General features: G+C 37.9%; 3 protein-coding genes across 3 annotated transcripts; all 3 read right to left on the bottom strand.

Annotated features, from left to right (window-relative positions):
* Positions 1-1,111: 1,111 nt before the first annotated feature.
* LOC140866575 (uncharacterized) lies at positions 1,112-1,453 on the bottom strand. Its single transcript, XM_073271605.1, has one exon. It carries the CDS (start codon positions 1,451-1,453, stop codon positions 1,112-1,114), a length of 342 nt encoding a protein of 113 aa, XP_073127706.1.
* Positions 1,454-4,069: 2,616 nt separating this feature from the next.
* On the bottom strand, positions 4,070-5,788 carry LOC140892220 (transcription factor DIVARICATA-like). Its single transcript, XM_073301041.1, has 2 exons — positions 5,044-5,788; positions 4,070-4,856 (listed from the first exon to the last, which is right to left on the bottom strand). The coding sequence occupies exons 1-2, from the start codon at positions 5,466-5,468 to the stop codon at positions 4,337-4,339; spliced, it is 945 nt and encodes a 314-aa protein (XP_073157142.1). The 5' UTR covers positions 5,469-5,788; the 3' UTR covers positions 4,070-4,336.
* Positions 5,789-15,470: 9,682 nt separating this feature from the next.
* Positions 15,471-17,920, bottom strand: LOC140874886 (protein OCTOPUS). Its single transcript, XM_073278354.1, has one exon. It carries the CDS (start codon positions 17,613-17,615, stop codon positions 15,618-15,620), a length of 1,998 nt encoding a protein of 665 aa, XP_073134455.1. The 5' UTR covers positions 17,616-17,920; the 3' UTR covers positions 15,471-15,617.
* Positions 17,921-18,385: the final 465 nt, after the last annotated feature.

The following is an 18,385-nucleotide window of genomic DNA, read 5'->3' on the forward strand; positions in this document are numbered from 1 at the left end:
ATAAGAAGATTTTTTTGTATTGCGAAATTAAGAACGTCACGTTCCAAACATGGCATTCTCTTAAAAAAAAAAAACATGGCATTGTCTTTAAAAAACCAAAAGTTTAGGGTGCAATGCAAAACTGCAATGCGCGAAAATATATCTTATTATATATAACGTGTGTTTTCTCATTTAATTTTAGTATCACAATTAAACAGTTAAATTTCTACTTTGAACGAAAAAGTAGATATATACTCGATCGAATAATTGTATTTCTTTTAACAGTTTTTGTTTTATTTTATAAAAAAAATCTAGTTCTCCCTCACATGATTATCAGTTTGTCACATCGAAAGTGATCGATCACAAATGAAATTAAACAAAAACATAAGATTTTAAAGGTGAAAAACAAAATATAAATTTCAGGTGGAAGGTATATTTCCAGAGCGATGACTTGTCACATGTGCATTGTGATTTATCGTGTCGGGTAACTTTACGTATTTTAATATTTTTTGTAAATTCATTTACAATCCCTAATATAAAATGAACTTAAAAGTTAAAACTTAATTTTTTTGTAGTTACAAATCAATCAATTACATTTCAATAAAAGAACATGAGTTTAAATAATTAAAAAAAATACAGAAACACGAGTACTCTTCAAGTAATTAGGAAACACGAATATTTTTTTTTGAAGGAATTTTTTTTTTTTTTTGTAGGAAACACAATTTGAATATATACACCTTATAATTTGAAAAAAAAAAAAAAAAAGAGAGAGACAAAGTTACCATTTAAGTTTGACTTATTTGGTTTTCGGTCTTTTAAATAAGTAGTCAACATTGGATTTTGGGCTTCTAGCTAATTTATGTTTTAACTGAATTGAATTTTAGTCATGTTCCTCCAATATACAAGTTAACATATATGATATTTAAAATTGCCGACACAACAGCAAATTTGCATTTTTCTGGCACTCTCAGGAAAGAAAAAAAAAACCAAGTTAGAATATCAAAATAATGCTTAATTATAATATATACACGAACTTTAATTAATCTAGGAGAAAATAATAATAAAAAATGATTAAAAGCAACAATATGTCAATATCTACAAATTAAGATGCATATATATATGACTTGCTAGCTTAACAAGTGCTGGTCACTGAATTTGACCTTTGCAAAGAAGAAAAAGAATTGAAAAAATCAATGCAATCCTCAATGGCTTCGGCCCGCTGGCAATCCAGCTTCTCCGCATACGAACGCGACTTCGCAAACGTAGCCGAAGAAACTTTACGCGGCGGCGGCGACGGCGACGGCGACGGCGACGTCACAAACCACAACGCCATCTCCACCTTTGTCCCGATCTGCCTCAGCAATCTCGCCGGAGAAAACCTCCACCTGTTCATTTTCAAGGATCCCTTGTTGTTTTCTCCGGACTTTGCCGCCGCCCCGGTTGGTTCAGGGCTGAAACTCACTCTCCCTCTCATTTTTTTGTTTTATGTGTGTGAGTGAGAGAGACTGAAGTATATATATATGGGTTGTTGTGATGATTAAAAGAGATGTATATATTTATGAGTTTCTCTGTTTAAAAAAGAAACAAAAAAATAAAAAAATTAAGAGAGAGTCAGATTATATGTTTTATCTCCATCGGTATATTTTGTTGAGTGAAGAAAAGATTTTTGGTAGAATGTGAAATATTGTACCATTTAATTTAACTACTCGATATATCAGATCGCTAGCTAACATGCAACACAAAAGATAAAAGATGACCCCACAACTGCAACTTTTGCTCCCACGTATATGGTCCCATGCATGCATGCATCATAAATCTGAACCTGTATGTGCTTCTCTACCTATAAATGTTTCTTGTGCGAGAGACAAAGAGTACATTTTTGAATCGTGGTGGGGAAGCCATGGATATTATATTAGTACCCAAACCAAATTCAATTTCAAATCTTTTCCCTCACTACTCAAATATATTTAACATTAAGTTAAAAGCATTCTAATTAATTTTCTTATGAAAGTGTGTTGGGACTTGGGAGATTCCTCAGCACAAAAGAGAGCAAATCATACAAGCTAAATGGTGCATGGAACTCTGCATATATAGAACAACAATGCCAAGGGAGATTCGCCAAGAAAAATGATGATATTGGACAAAGTTTTCTTCCATATATATAAGGGAAAATAAGTTTTTTGGTCCATTAACATGTCAATGTTATGGTTTTGGTCCATTAACTTTTCCGATATGGGTTTTGGTACACTAACTTTGCATTTTTAGTATTTTTTGGTCCAACTGCATATGTGTCAACTTCTAATTGGTCCAAAATGATGACGTGGACCAATCAGAAGCTGACACGTATGCAGTTGGACCAAAAAACACTAAAAATGCAAAATTAGTGTACCAAAACCCACATTGAAAAAGTTACTGGACCAAAACTCAAAGGGGGTAAATTTACTAGACCAAAAAACTTATTTTCCCTATATATAATTAGCTGGTATCGTTGTTTGGTGTCTGCAGGTTGCACAAAAATTGCATTTGGGCAAAATCATTTCAAGATAAATCCCATTTAGAGTACTAAATGATCACAAGTTTTTTTTTTTTTTTGAACATAAATGATCACAAGTTTTGAAACCACTATAATTGAAAATTTTATTATACGTGACATTCATCTATTAGTTATACAAGTTGCCACGTTACCCTGTGCTCAACGATAAAATTCAATTACGATTCCATCGCGAAACTCTCTCTCTCTCTCTTTTGCACGGGTTAAGCACTTAAGCTTAATCTAATCTTCGTTGACGGCCCATGGAAATCGGAACATAAGATTTTAGCTTTGTGTAGTGGGCTTTTACGGGGAGCCCAAAGGAAAAGCACTAGCTAGGCCAGCCCGATTGTTATTTACATTTTCTAACATAAACCTATTTTTTTAAGAAAATTTTATAACTTTTGACGGATCATAAATTACAATGAGCGAAACCAAATAATTTATTGTACACATAAATATGGGTGAAATAACTATTTAATATAACTTGCATGCTCACCTTTCATTAGATTGTAATGGTGAAGTACATGCCTCACAAAAAGCTCCTATAAAACAATTTTATTATATATTTTGTGAAACAGATCTCCCACCTGACCGACTAATGAAAAAATATTACTTTTTCATTTTAAAAATATTAATTTTCATCACAAAAAACTTACTCTACTTTTATCTGGTCAGCAAACTAAAAAGATGCGTGATAGTTTAAATTAGATGAAAAAATGAATTAAAATCAGCTAAGTCGGTGTTTAATTACATTTGCAATATATTTTGTCTTTAAAAAAAGGTACGATGGACATTTAAGGAATTTTAAAAAGGGCTTCACCAACAAATAAAAATTAGTTAACTTAGAGAGATAATTTTAATTAATAGCATTGATATATATATTTCAAAAGCTTCCACCAAGCTGGCTGATCATGTGAATATTTTGTTGGGGCCTGTAAAGGACACGCGCCAGAGAGAAGTATTACCTAATTTATGCCACAGATGATAAATGTACTCACTTGAGCTTTGATCTCTTTACTTTCACACAAGAGATGTGGCATTCATTTCTCATTCCGAGTAAAGGTATCAAACCTAGCTAGTGAGACAACAATTAATAAAACAATCGCAAAACAAAAACTAATAAATATACCTAGGCTTTGAGATTAGATATATATTAGCTAGTCTAAATTAATATACCTAGGGGGGAAACCATGATGATTAGAAATTAAGAATAAGTATAGCAAAGCTTTTTAAGTGGTTCAACTTGCAAAAAAAAAAAAAAAAAGAACCCAAAAAAAAAAAAGGTTCCCCCTTTGAAAAAGAAAGAGTGGGGTTGATTTGTCATTTGTCAAAAGACTTTGTGGCATTGAAATTCTTGGAATAATTGAAAGAAAATAATTCTTGCAATAGTGGGCGTGGGACCTATATACAGAATAAATGGTAGAACTAATATGGATGGACAAGTATATAGGGATTTCAAGCTTCTGCTGGAACAAATACAGATATTACATAATATCACTTCTAGCAACAGCATAAATTAAAGAGGCGTGCGTATATAGGTACATGCAAATAAAAAGAAATTATTACTTTCTCAGTAACAAGCTAGCTAGCTAGGCATGCAATATGTCTACAAACGAAAAAGTAACAGAATGAAGAAGAAGGATCAAATTGAGTCGATGCAACAAGCACTAGAACACGTAGATCGTCGGTTTTTAAAATCCATTAATTAAATTCTGTCTATTAATGGAATCATATTAAAGAAGAACAATGATCATTAGCAGCATTCATTTCTTGAATCTTAAATAATAACTTCGCGCGCGTCGATGGTGGAATCTTGTTTTGGGACTAGAAAATCATGTCATCCGGTTCTAACCAGAGCTCGTGCTGTGTTACGCATTCGAGCAAATTTATTCCGAATGTAGGAGGGGTTCCTTCATAAGACGTGCTGATAGTTGAGCTGCTGCTGTTTGGCGGGCTGAACACCGTCGTTGTTCCCGGATTACGACACTGAAAATGATCGGAATCACATGTGGTTGCTCCCCACAGCAGTCCGATCCTGTCGGGATCGTGCAGATCTTGTAGTGGCTGAGAGATTAAGGTTGATTTTTGAGGTGAACAATAAGGAGTACTATGATCTTTGTGATAGGGTACTGAAGGAGATAAGTTTGCAACTTCAGGTGTGAGATTGGCAGTTGTAATGTCATGTATGCTCGATCTTTTCTTGTCTTTGGTCCCCAAAAGTTGCCTGGTGAAATACTTCTGAGCATGGCTCGCCACCTGCGTCGGCGTCCTAGTCGTCACGAAACTATTCGCTATGTTTCTCCAGTCTCCTTTCCCATACTTTTTTAACCCCAACAAAAATTGCCTGAGGATGTTGAAAAATATATATGTAACATATATAATTGATCAGAAAATGTTGAGGTAATTAATATATATGTCTATATAATATATTAAACCCTAGACAATTAAGTACATATATATAGTAAACCCTAGCCTAGACAATATAAGCCCTTGGCTAAGCATTAATAAATTAACACTTATCGATCATGCACCTATGTTCTTCCTCTGTCCAGGGAACTCCTTTTTTCCGTTCCTGGTCCGAACCCCGAGCCGACGAGCTCCGTTTTCGAACCGGATTAATACAATGTCCACGGCTATTCACCCACTCCAGCAACGTGAAAGAGCTGTTGTTTGCATTATTATAATTATAACCAGGTGGAATGGGTATCAGTCCCGCTTCTATGTCGCTAACATCTTCCACCAATTCTTGATACTGTTTCATTACATCGCTTATCGTCTTCCCCGGAATCATGGCCGCCACATTGTACCACCTGTCGGGAGTATCTTGATCGAAATACGCCAGAGCATTCTCGAACCTTTTGTTCTCCTCAGCCGTCCATCTAGTAATCACCCCATGATTTCCCTCAAAAAAAGGCCAGCTGTTACAATAATCAGAATCCAAGCTGAAACAATCCATTTTTCTTGAAATCCCACCACCTATACATGCACTAGAGTAGATGCAGAGTACGTTGTTGGGAGATTTTAATAGAATGATCTAAACACTTTAGGGGTCGAGGAATCTTGGAAATTAGGATAATGCTCAGTTAACTTTCAAGAAACAGTACTTGGGAAAAAAGAAAAAAGAAGAACATGGATGATCGTGCTTGGGGATGATGGATTCTGCATTTTTTTATTGGGCTAGGAAGATGAATAAAGAAGGGGGGAAAAGTGAAGAAAGATACAGAGAACCTATGCCAAGAAAACAAAACAAATTAATCTGTCATGTGAATGGATATATAGAAAACTACGTATACAGTATAAAGGTGGGGGGGTTAAAAGTGAAACAGACAAGCAAAATTCCCCAGGAATCGAATTAAAAATTTAAGGATATGATGTTATTCAAAAATAATTATAGATAGTGAATCTTGCTGTGTGTGTAAAGTCATGTTGTTTGTTAGTTTAAGGATGTATGGAAACACGGCAAAATTGTTCGGTCAGACAGATTAGAGGTGTCTGAAAATGATTGGGTGGAAGCCGTTTGTGGGGTCTGTACCTCACTAATGAAACTTTTAAATTTTAATTATTAATTTTTTTTATTTTTTATTTTCTTTTGAGATAATTAAATACCAATTTGTTGGTGGGTCACTTTCGACCAATGATAATAAATATGTTTGGTACTTGTATGAGAGAATCTACTCTAGAGTAATCTAATTATTAATGCTTATACGTACACATGCTTTCTATAATCCAACCAATTAATCGACTTCATCCACATTTAAAATTATATTAATTGTTGTTAGCAACTGCACAACTCTCTGGGCAAACTCTATTTGACTATTTCTTTTCTATTTGTTACAATGTATTGTATTACACTTAATAATGAATGAGTGGATATGAAAAGTTGCGCTTTACTTATTTGGGTGTCAATGGGTAGAACCGTACGTTAGGCTCATGAACTCAGAGAGAGACGTGTTTTACTACAGATGTTGTCTCAATCGATCTTATCCTTCCTAGTTGTTGGTGTTGCAGGCAGTGATCAATTTTACTTATTAAGATATGACGTTTGTTAATGTTCATCAGCTTGATGCATAGAGATTCCCATAAATTAACACATCTAATGTTCTTCTTACCCATACACATTTGACCCAACGAAACAATTAATTAAAGTATTGGGTCCGGGTAATTAAGATTTACCATTTTTACAAAGCTACCTTGATGGAAACAAAAAATATATTTGTTTAAAAATTAATTTGAACACAAAAATCTCTCCTCAAATTTATAAAGAAAATCCATTATCCTTCAAAATGTAAAGACACAATGAAGAAAATAAAGTTGATTAAAATCCTAGGACCCCGAACTTTAATCAAAATTAAAAATATATATAAAAAGAAGGTTTAAGCACATAATTATTTTACATAAATATTTCCATTACACAAAAAAAGGCTAATGCTCGAATACGTGTTCCTGAAATACCAGTAAATACATTTAAATAATGAAAATATAAAGTTGGTTGCAGCCTTTTTTTTTTCCACGCCAATTTCTCGTAAAAATTTAGAACTATAATTAAAAATTTTAAATCCAAAATTCTATAACCAAACATGGACACGATCACACAAATTATATAATATAATAATCACAAGTTTTTCTTTTATTTTTCTCCAGTTAAAAATATATTAAAACCCAAATGCATAAAATGAGCCAACCATGAGCTATCATAACATTAACAAATCAAATGCTGAGATTTTCCTCGATTTGAGCATTGGTGATCAATTACTGTAGTAATCACCCAAGAGGGAATTTTTATTTTAATTAATTTATTTTATTTTATACAAAAAAAAGTCTTTATGAAAGGTTCACTGTACCCAATGTACTATTACCAAGCTGCAGTCGGCAGAATATTTGTAATAAAAAAAATATTTGTAATAACTAAAAAAGTGCATCTGCGTTGCATGTGAAATACCGAAACTTTGAAGTCGAAAAGCACAAATGAAAATCCAAATGAATAAAATTAAAATCTGAAATAAAATAGATAATATCCGAAGATTATTTCTTAAAATCATTTTGAACTCATATGAGTATATGATGTGAACAAAAGATTCAGAATCCATGATCAATGTTCTATTCCTACTACAGTGGTTGACAAATAGACAGAGATCAAAGATACCAAAACTGAGATTCCGATGTAGATTACCAAAAATTTTGTTCATACTAAGCTTTGAAAGGGGGAAAAAATAACAAATTGACCCAATTTTCAGGGAAATAATATGATGACGCATCACATAACAAAGTTGTAGGACCGAGCGTTAGCCGTTTTACCAAAAACTAGAGCTGGTGAAAATTATACAACTCAAATCTTTTAAACCGCACAGCAGTTCAAGCGCCATGGTATGATCGCCCTACCAAGCAGGGACAAATATTGCACCAAACAATCTCTCTTTCAATAATTCCATTCCTTCCAATAATGAGAATCAAACTCATAATCTTGGCTTTGATACCAAATGCAGGACCGAGCGCTTGCCGCTTTACCAAAAGCTATAACTGGTGGAAATGATGCAACTCAAATCTTTTGAACCGCACAGCAGGTCAAGCATCATAGTTCGATCGCTCAAGCAGTGACAAATATTATTACACTCAACAAAAATTATCACTTAGTATTGTTGTACGTGATGCAAAAGATTTGAATATGACTAGTAAACTTTCTGTTATATAAATATTTACAAAAATAAATGTCATCGATCAATCTAAAACACATATGTTGAAGAAATTTACAAAAAGTATGCATATGGGAGAAATTTTTGTGATAAGAACAAAGTAATTAATCACATTTTCATCAATTAATATCTTTTTTCAAATATTTTTCTCTTCTTTGAGTGTAACTTCATATATAACATTGGTGAATAACAAATATCTTGAGTCTTGACAACAACCTCTTTATTGTCATTTTTTTTATTTTTTTTAAGTCGTGTTTTTTTTCCAAAAAAAAAGGTCATGAACAAGTCGATATATTTATATTTTGTAAGTTTCTCGGAACAATTTTATATTGAAATTTGATCGATTATTACATTTGTCAATTTTTTTTAATTAAATTTTTTTTATCATTGTAAGAAAATGGTTTATTTTGAAAAATTAGAATTTTGGTAGATAATTTTTTCAATTGTGATTTTGGTCCTTTATGTTTTCATATTTCAGTTTATATATCATGTATGCTTCGGTTTTTTTTTTTTGAGAGTTTTAAGTCAATTTTCGTCGAAAATGCTGATATGACACTACACACGCCAGCTCTACTTCAGCGCTGCATTGGTGCTAGATCAGCACTACACCATATAAAGGACTAAACTGTCAAAAAAAACATTGATGGAGACTAAAATTGAAATCCAACAACATAGATGACCAAAATCACATAGAGCCAAACATACAGGACAAAAAAAAAAATTCCCACTAATGTTAATATATTTTATGTATCTTTTGGATTTTCAATAAATGATATGAAAGAAACGATTTTATGTCTCATCTCACCACCTCTTATTTCTCGATCAATAATTCAAATTGACTCGATTCAAAATCCCTTGATAAAACTCAAATATTTTATCAAATCTCATTCAGCTGGATTTCTTCAATAATAATGCAATCGACTTGTTTCAACGTCCTTGATATAGAGATAAAGTTCATTGATGCGAACATCATAAAATGAATATCCAGGCGTAGGTTCTTTTTCGAGTTGTTGTTTTTTCTTTCTATTTTTTCTCATGTCTGTTTGTAGTAAGGGGCCTCCCTTTTATACGCATTGACCCGGCCTCTTCCATGATTTCCCAGCATGGCCCAACTGACAACTGTTTTTGTTATGGGATAGTTGTCACGTAGGATTGACCCCCCCGTAATACTAGGAAGAGCCCATACCGAGCCCATACTGTTACACCATGCTGCCTAATGATTTGATTTGCAGTAAGAGTCTGCCACACGTAAAGGAGGTATGAGCTTCCTTTTATATGAAATGACCCTGGGCCCACCGAGTATTACGGGCCCCTGGTTTCCGGGTATTTATCCTTGATACCTGGGCCCCTGAAGAAGCTCCTAGGTTCCCGGTTTATGAGATGACCCCGGGCCCATCACTCGGGACTTATCGGGATGACGCCGGGCTCCCGTCTTGCAAGCCAACCCCGGGCTCACCGTCCGGGCCTATCAGGATAACACCACACCTCCGGCAAATAGTCGGGCTAGAACCTGTTTCGCTGTCCCGAGAGATTAATATGGCCCTTCCCCGGTGGTCCTGTGTGGTACACTGAGCTCCACGTCAGCCCTAAATGCTTCGTAGTACGCGTTGTCAGGATCTTGTCAGAGGTCGCTTTAGCTTCCCAAGCACGCTTTGCGCATCTCTTCCGTTCAATTCAAAATAGACGGCTTAGATTGCCCAGACCTTTTATTAATACTCCAGCACTTGTGCTTTCTCTTCACCTCCTCATTGCCTCCCCCCCCTGCGCGATTGTCTCTGATTATCCGTCCTTCGCTTCCACTTCCGTCATTCGTCTCCCGCACACTTTCACTCGCCTCGTAATTACGTAAGTATTCTTTTTTCCTTCATGTCTACTGGTACGTCCTCTACCTCTGGGGCGAATGCCAAAGGCTTGCCTAGAGACGAAGAGCCTAGCGGTGACTCGAGCGATGCTCGTTCCGCTTCGGATCTTCCTTCCCGACCTCGCCTTTCTAGAAAAACTTCCCGCGCAAAACACTCTGTAGCCTCGTCCTCCAATGCGAGGGGAAGAGGAAAAAAGAAAGTGCAGAACCCCACCCCCCTTGCCTCCGTTCCGCCAACCCTAGGATGGTTCACCCATCTTCCCAGCACCTTATCGCATGGGGCGGCGGAGGAATTGCGTGGCTCGGGAGAAATCCCCTTATCTTATACTTTTTTTCGCCCCTTATCAGGGAGCACACCCGATACCCCTCCGTCGGATTGTCATACCTTTTTTCGGGATCAAATCCGTAGCGGTCTTCGCTTTCCCATTCCTCCTTTCTACCTGGCAGTTGCCGACTTTTTCCGAGTTCCGGTTAACCAATTTCATCCGAACTCCTTCCGAATTATGGCATCCACCTACATTCTTTTCAAAATGCATAACTTAGCCATCATCCCCCTCATCTTTCACTACTTTTTCTCCTGCCGTTTTAACGAAGGGGCCTTTTCTTTGGCCGCCCGGCAGAATGCTCGCTTCCTTTCCGATATCCCTTCTTCCCTGAAGGGATGGAAAGAAAGGTACTTCTTTATCCGCCCCCCGGCCCCCTTCTCTTTTAGGATCGGGTTTTTGTCCAGCCTTCCCCCTCAACCTGAACTCCCTAAAAACTATAAGGTTGAGGAGCCCTACGTTCGCAGCCTGGCTTTAGTGGGCAACCAAAACTTCTCTTTCCCTGTCCTTTTAACGCATGAGAATATGATAGCTTACGGGTTGAGTACCCGGGTGGAAGATCCCCTTAACGAGGTGATCGACGCTTACGGTGCTCCGGGAGCTCAACCTGGTTAAGGGGATCTTCCACCCGAAGCACAGTAAGCGTCGATCACCTGGTTAAGGGGATCTTCCATCCGGGTACTCAACCCGTAAGCTATCATATTCTCATGCGTTAAAAGGACAGGGAAAGAGAAGTTTTGGTTGCCCACTAAAGCCAGGCTGCGAACGTAGGGCTCCTCAACCTTATAGTTTTTAGGGAGTTCAGGTTGAGGGGGAAGGCTGGACAAAAACCCGATCCTAAAAGAGAAGGGGGCCGGGGGGCGGATAAAGAAGTACCTTTCTTTCCATCCCTTCAGGAAAGAAGGGATATCGGAAAGGAAGCGAGCATTCTGCCGGGCGGCCAAAAAAAAGGCCCCCTCGTTAAAACGGCAGGAGAAAAAGTAGTGAAAGATGAGTGGGGTGATGGCTAAGTTATGCATTTTGAAAAGAATGTAGGTGGATGCCATAATTCGGAAGGAGTTCGGATGAAATTGGTTAACCGGAACTCGAAAAAAGTCGGCAACTGCCAGGTAGAAAGGAGGAATGGGAAAGCGAAGACCGCTACGGATTTGATCCCGAAAAAAGGTATGACAACCCGACGGAGGGGTATCGGGTGTGCTCCCTGATAAGGGGCGAAACAAAGTATAAGATAAGGGGATTTCTCCCGAGCCACGCAATTCCTCTGCCGCCCCCTGCGATAAGGTGCTGGGAAGATGTGTGAACCATCCTAGGGTTGGCGGAACGGAGGCAAGGGGGTGGGGTTCTGCACTTTCTTTTTTCCTCTTCCCCTCGCATTGGAGGACGAGGCTACGGAGTGTTTTGCGCGGGAAGTTTTTCTAGAAAGGCGAGGTCGGGAAGGAAGAGCCGAAGCGGAACGAGCATTGCTCGAGTCACCGCTAGGCTCTTCGTCTCTAGGCGAGCCTTTGGCATTCGCCCCAGAGGTAGAGGACGTACCAGTAGACATGAAGGAAAAAAGAATACTTACGTAATTACGAGGCGAGTGAAAGTGTGCGGGAGATGAATGACGGAAGTGGAAGCGAAAGACGGATAATCAGTGACAATCGCGGAGGGGGGGGGGGGGGGGGGAGGGAGGCAATGAGGAGGTGAAGAGAAAGCACAAGTGCTGGAGTATTAATAAAAGGTCTGGGCAATATAAGCCGTCTATTTTGAATTGAACGGAAGAGATGCGCAAAGCGTGCTTGGGAAGCTAAAGCGACCTCTAACAAGATCCTGACAACGCGTACTACGAAGCATTTAGGGCTGACGTGGAGCTCAGTGTACCACACAGGACCACCGGGGAAGGGCCATATTAATCTCTCGGGACAGCGAAACAGGTTCTAGCCCGACTATTTGTCGGAGGTGTGGTGTTATCCTGATAGGCCCGGACGGTGAGCCCGAGGTCGGCTTGCAAGACGGGAGCCCGGCGTCATCCCGATAAGTCCCGGGTGATGGGCCCGGGGTCATCTCATAAACCGGGAACCTAGGAGCTCCTTCAGGGGCCCAGATATCAAGGATAAATACCCGGAAACCAGGGGCCCGTAATACTCGGTGGGCCCAGGGTCATTTCATATAAAAGGAAGCCCATACCTCCTTTACGTGTGGCAGACTCTTACTGCAAATCAAATCATTAGGCAGCATGGTGTAACAGTATGGGCTCGGTATGGGCTCTTCCTAGTATTAGGGGGGGTCAATCCTACGTGACAACTATCCCATCACAAAAACAGTTGTCAGTTGGGCCATTCTGGGCAATCATGGAAGAGGCCGGGTCAATGCGTATAAAAGAGAGGCCCCTTACTACAAACAGACATGAGAAAAAATAGAAAGGAAAAACAACAACTCGAAAAAGAACCTACGCCTGTATATTCATTTTATGATGTTCGCATCATTCATATTATTAGAACAATATTTCATAATATAAAAATAATTATGAAATATGATCAATAATGCTGGATTAATTCTTCAATAATAATGCAATCAAACTTGTAATTTATATGCAGATTATTCTTGTAATTAAGAAGCATGCATCTTGTTATGTTTTTTTTTTTGCTAACATTTTAATTTACAATCCATATAATTACAAATATAATTTGTTTAGACCATGAACTTTCAAATGTGATAAAAAAAAAATAGTAATACAACTTAGATTTTTATAAAGCAATTATAGTTTCTTATTTTGGCAATGATTTAATTTTAAACCAAAAATTATTTCTACATAAATCTTGACATTTTAGTATGTAGAAGTTTTATAAGAAATTAATAAATTGTTTTTAATGAAAAAAAAAACGTGTCGATAACTTTAAACTTGGGACTTCCGAAGAACTTAAAATTTTTATAAATCGTAAATTAAGTGTAAGAATAAATTGTAGCCACATAAAAATTAATTCGAATCCTTCCTCTAAATTTCAAGTATATTTTGTGTCCAGTTTTCGTGTATAATATAATTTGAAGAAAGGAATGATAAAATAAGAACTCTAAAATTCCTAGAAAACACGTGACGTGAAAACAAAAAAATTTGATACCTAGTTTAGTTACATTTTCAAAGATGAACTACTGCATCATTTCAAACAAATGGCCCGAACCACTACCAGGTTGCTCAATCGTTTTTCAGATGTAATCTCCTTAAGTCATCATCAAAGTAGCAAGGCTTTTCACTTTAGCATCATATATAACCGGTACGTAAGGAACCCTAAATCGAGGGAAACTATATTTTAAATCGAGTGAACCTTAATTTGCTCAAAATATTTAGAGAACTTGACATAATATCTGATAGATATATCAAAACATGTGACAAGTAAATGTGAACGTCGACGTCGAATTTTTTGAATAAATGACGCTTTTATATAAAACTTACCCGGAGATTCGATGTGAATTAAACGAATAGTTCCTCCACCAAATCAGCAATTCAGCAAGGAAGTCCCCTTTCGCAAGGGTAATAGAGCAAAATCATTTACCGGCATTCTTTAACGAAGCAAGCGCATTCAATGAATTGCAATCGACCCAAACTTGAGGAAGCCAAAAGGAATATATATAGAGATTTCTCATACAATATGTCATCGTATGTTTTGTTCTTTATCTTGTTTGGAAGTTTGGGAAGGGAAGAATACGAAAAGATCAATGCAAATAAATGTGAAATAGCCTATTAAGTTAGACAGAAATGACATAAATTATGACCAATGATGATGATGATTAATGATCGATTAATTAATTATTGTTCATTAATTATTGATCACTGATATTGGAAGAGACAATTTTGGCCAAAGAGAAGAGAAAAGAACATGAGCCCCAAAACAACAAGAGGTCATTTTTTAGAATTCACAAATAAAACTCATATATTTATAGGGGTAATAGAAATAGATAATATATAGATAAATTATCTAGGTTGGTTAACCAAAGCACTGTCACTGCCTCCCGTACTTTCAAATTCCAACCTAAGTTAATTTTTTTATTATTGGAACTCATGTGCATTTTCAAATTGGATGATCGATCTAAACATTTAGATTTAAGAAATACTTTGAAGTATTTCTATAGCCACAAGGCTCATAGGTAGAATGCTATAGATCTATGATGAACATGCATGAACTATGTTAATAACATCGGTTTTCAATATGCACACTATCCATTGATGCCGCATGGCCATCGACGTTCTCATTTGAACACATGCCTCCGAGAAACGAGGGGAGAATGATCCGGAAAAACGACGAGCCAAAGCAAAAAAAGAAGAAAAAATTCACACCCGATGCATCCCTCACCACAAAACCCACACCAAAATAAGGAAGAATAATATTTGAAATTCGGACCCAGTGGCTAGCAGAAGCTAAAACTCGAGAAAATGATGATGATGATTAAAACAACACATTCAGTACTCGTGGGCCTTTATGAAATTGGATCCGAACCCAAATGACTATATATTTGCGCTTGGTCTGGCTGCTAGATGACATTTAAATTCAGTACTTGTGGGCCTCTATGAAGTTGTACCCAAGACCCAAATGACCATTGGGTCTCAGACTCTCACAGTCTCTTTTTTTTTTTTTTTTTTTATAAAAAAAGTAAAATAAAATTGGTAAAAAGAACCAATCTATTCATTGGATAAAAGTATGTGGTCATTTGGTTATTCAACTTTGGTAAACTTTAACACTGTATTTCAATACACTGAAAAGGGTTATATTTTTCAAAATAAATTTGACACGATCTAAATAACAAAATATTTGTATATACCTTGTTTCTATGCGAATAACGTATCTAAAACATGCATTTTAATAGATGAAAATAAAATTTGGTGGAGTGTTGATCTTTGGGGGCTGATACAAAAGCTGGCCAACAAACAATCATGAATATCAATCAAAATGTTAGAACCCACTGTTGGAATAAGTTTCATTTGACAAGATCCTGTTCCAAAGTCATAAACTCTACACAAACCGATTGCAGATTAATTCAACAAGAAGAGTTTAAGTAACCAATTCTGTCATCTAAATGACTGAATATAAACATTCTCAAACACAGTCACAAGCAAAGAAACACGAGACTTTCTCATTATTCCTAACCAATGCACTGAATCCAATTTGTAAATATGGTAGGTTACACAAGAAATGCAGCAAATACAACATTGAATCAAACGGAACCAAACCAGCGGAGGAGACCTCCAAATTCGAAAATCAGTACAAACGTAGGACACTTCTCGCAATTGAGTGAGAGTTATTCGGATTGAGGTTCATTCCCCCTCTTCGTCCACTCCTCATTGGCGGCAAGTAAATCCTCAACGGCTCATTATCGCCACGGTTCAGAGAAAACCTCCCACTCCGGCTCTTTTCCAACACATTTCCATATCCATTTTCAATACTTGATTTCCTAAAACTCCCAAATGGTGCCTGATGAATGTGATTTGAATTCCTCCAACTCACAGTGCTATTGCTCCTAAACACTTTTCTCTCGTGTCCACCTCTCCCATCTGCATTCCCTTCCCTATTCAACTCCCTCCAAGACTCGGAAAATGAACGTTCCACCCCGTTTGATCCACCATATCTCTCCTCATCCCCGAATTTGTTCCTGCCACCATGGCGGTTTATCAATCCCCATATCCTCCAACTCCACCGTCTACTCTTTTTCAACTCTTTTCTTGTTGCATTCCCTATCACAGAATCACCATCTCTAAGCCCACTCCTCAACTCAAAAAACTCAGAACAGTCGTCCCTAAAAGAACACGAATTCGAATCCCTCAAATCTCTCTCCCCAATCAATATTTTTGGCCCGTGAAAGTGATCCACACCTGCAGGCAAAACCTTATTGTTATCAATCTCGGTAGCCACAGAAGGATCCATCTTCCTCATCGAACTAGACCTATCAAGACTCTTCCTTCTCCTCGAAAAAGAATCCAAGTAATACTCCCTTGTCTGTGCAGACCCTCCGGGTACAGCCTCATCCTCGGTAGAGCAGTTCAATGTCATTGATGGTGGTTCTTCCACCGGAATCTGCATATCAGAGCGCTGTACATGTGCGGCAGGGGAGTCTTCCATCAAAGAAACCATAGGTGCCACCATCCTAGGGAAACTCCTACCGAGCAAATGTCCGTCCCAAGAGGCTCGAGGCTCGTCGAATGAATACCTCGGATCATCAAAGCTGATTCGGCCTGCATCAAGTGAAAATCTAGGATCAGTGTCACAAGATCTCCTCCCGAACCCATAATCCGCAACCTCGGACTGAGTTTCTCTGAACTGCTTTGAGATTGGTTTCTCCACAGGTAATGTAGGTAAGTTTTCGCCATTATTCTGCCGTTTGATCTTCTGCTTCCGCCTCCAGTTGTGCCATTTCTTGCTAAAAACGGAGGCAGCAGCCCAAAATCCTTTCCCAGAACTCTTCTTCTCCCGAGTGCCAATATCTAGATTATCCTTCATGAGCCCCAGATTATTACTCATATTTAAAAAGTTTGCTCCCACCATCTCAGAAGTAATCACATTTCTTTCACTATTACTTCTTAGATTCTCCAAATGGGAATCTGGAACTGGAGTGATTTCATCTGTATCACACTCCTCATCCACAAAACCAGTTTCTATATCTTCAGGATCTTTGACACTCTCCTCGTTTTCGGGTTCCTCCAAAACATGCTTATTCGCTATACATGACTCGTATCGTATAGCATTCTGGCTACGCTCTGCGTGGTTTCGAGAGGTGGAAGCAGAGGGTATCGTTTTATCATCGTCATCGAGCGTGAAGAGCGATGAAAGAGTGTTTCTTCCCCTGACGTCGCAAGATTTTCTCTGGGGCTCGAAAGAGAGGCCTAAAGATTCGTTCTTTGAAGCTGAGAATGACTTAGTACGACGTAGTTGGGGCAACAAAACAGACGTGGGCTTGGAAGGTTTCGACGGAGGTGGAGGGGGGAAGAAGTTAACGTTAGCGGGCTTCGATGAAGAGGAAGAGAAGAGAGATTTGATGGCGGCGGCGGCGGAGACGGAGGAGGGGCGGCGAGAAGAAGAGGGAGTGTTGGAAGATGATTTATCTAGTACCGTGAGGCGCTCGCAGAGGCAGGATGGACAGAAGCCCGAGAATTGCTCATCGGGGTGGCGGTCGCAGCTGAAGGAGGAACGAGGAGGCTGCGGCGGTAGAGGCGGCGGCGCCGTTGGGTCAGCGAAGGTGACAACGGAATTATTCACATCCATTGCGCCACCCCGCTAGCTCATGCAAACACAATGCAGGGAAAATAGTAGTGTACAAATGACTCAATTATTAAATTTACAATTTTGTTTGGATTGGGGGAGCTTTGGATTTTTAAAGATTCTTTGTCGAAAGGGCAAAAAGAAAAAAAGAAAAAGCAAGAAATCACGCCATCACCTGTGTCTGTGTGCGCCATTCTTAGATCGCTTTCTCTGCGCCAATTTATTTGCTTTTTGCTTTTGCTTTTTTTTTTTTCTCGGTTTGGGGTTTCTTTTTGTTTTTGTGCTCTCTTTCTTCCGTCTCTTTTGCATTTCCAGTTTCATCATTCATCTTGCCCTTTCCCTTTCACTTTAATCTTTAATTTTATCATTGGATTTCTTTATGCTTTCCTTCCGCACAACCCAAAATATTGCGCTATTAAATTTAATATACATTTCAAATCTCCTTTTTTGACTTGCATATCAAATTAAACGTAAAAATTCTGAGTTGGAGCACCACTTAACTCTATAAGTCTATACTCTATACTCTGAATCACTGTCACTCGTGTACGTATGTACATGTACACCCTATTATGCATACATCATTCATTCTACAGGCCTGGCTACATACAAAGTACCACGTCCAATTAATTCTTAATTACGTAATAATTCAATGTCATTCAACAGCTGTAGAGCTTCTGTTCTGATTTCATTACATTCCAAATTAATTTTTTTGGTTAAAAATAAAAATAGCGTTTGGGTGACAACATAATAATTACCTAGGCATCCTTGGACGT

This window comes from Henckelia pumila, chromosome 1 (assembly GCF_033568475.1).
Source record: "Henckelia pumila isolate YLH828 chromosome 1, ASM3356847v2, whole genome shotgun sequence".
NCBI lineage: Eukaryota > Viridiplantae > Streptophyta > Magnoliopsida > Lamiales > Gesneriaceae > Henckelia > Henckelia pumila.

Excerpts from the sequence above, each read along its gene's own strand:
- LOC140892220 (XM_073301041.1), bottom strand. The coding sequence starts at position 5,468 with ATGGATTGTTTCAGCTTGGATTCTGATTATTGTAACAGCTGGCCTTTT. Across the intron at positions 4,857-5,043 it reads TGGACAGAGGAAGAACATAG|GCAATTTTTGTTGGGGTTAA; the intron begins GTGCATGATCGA and ends CAACATCCTCAG.
- LOC140874886 (XM_073278354.1), bottom strand. The coding sequence starts at position 17,615 with ATGGATGTGAATAATTCCGTTGTCACCTTCGCTGACCCAACGGCGCCG.
- LOC140866575 (XM_073271605.1), bottom strand. The coding sequence starts at position 1,453 with ATGAGAGGGAGAGTGAGTTTCAGCCCTGAACCAACCGGGGCGGCGGCA.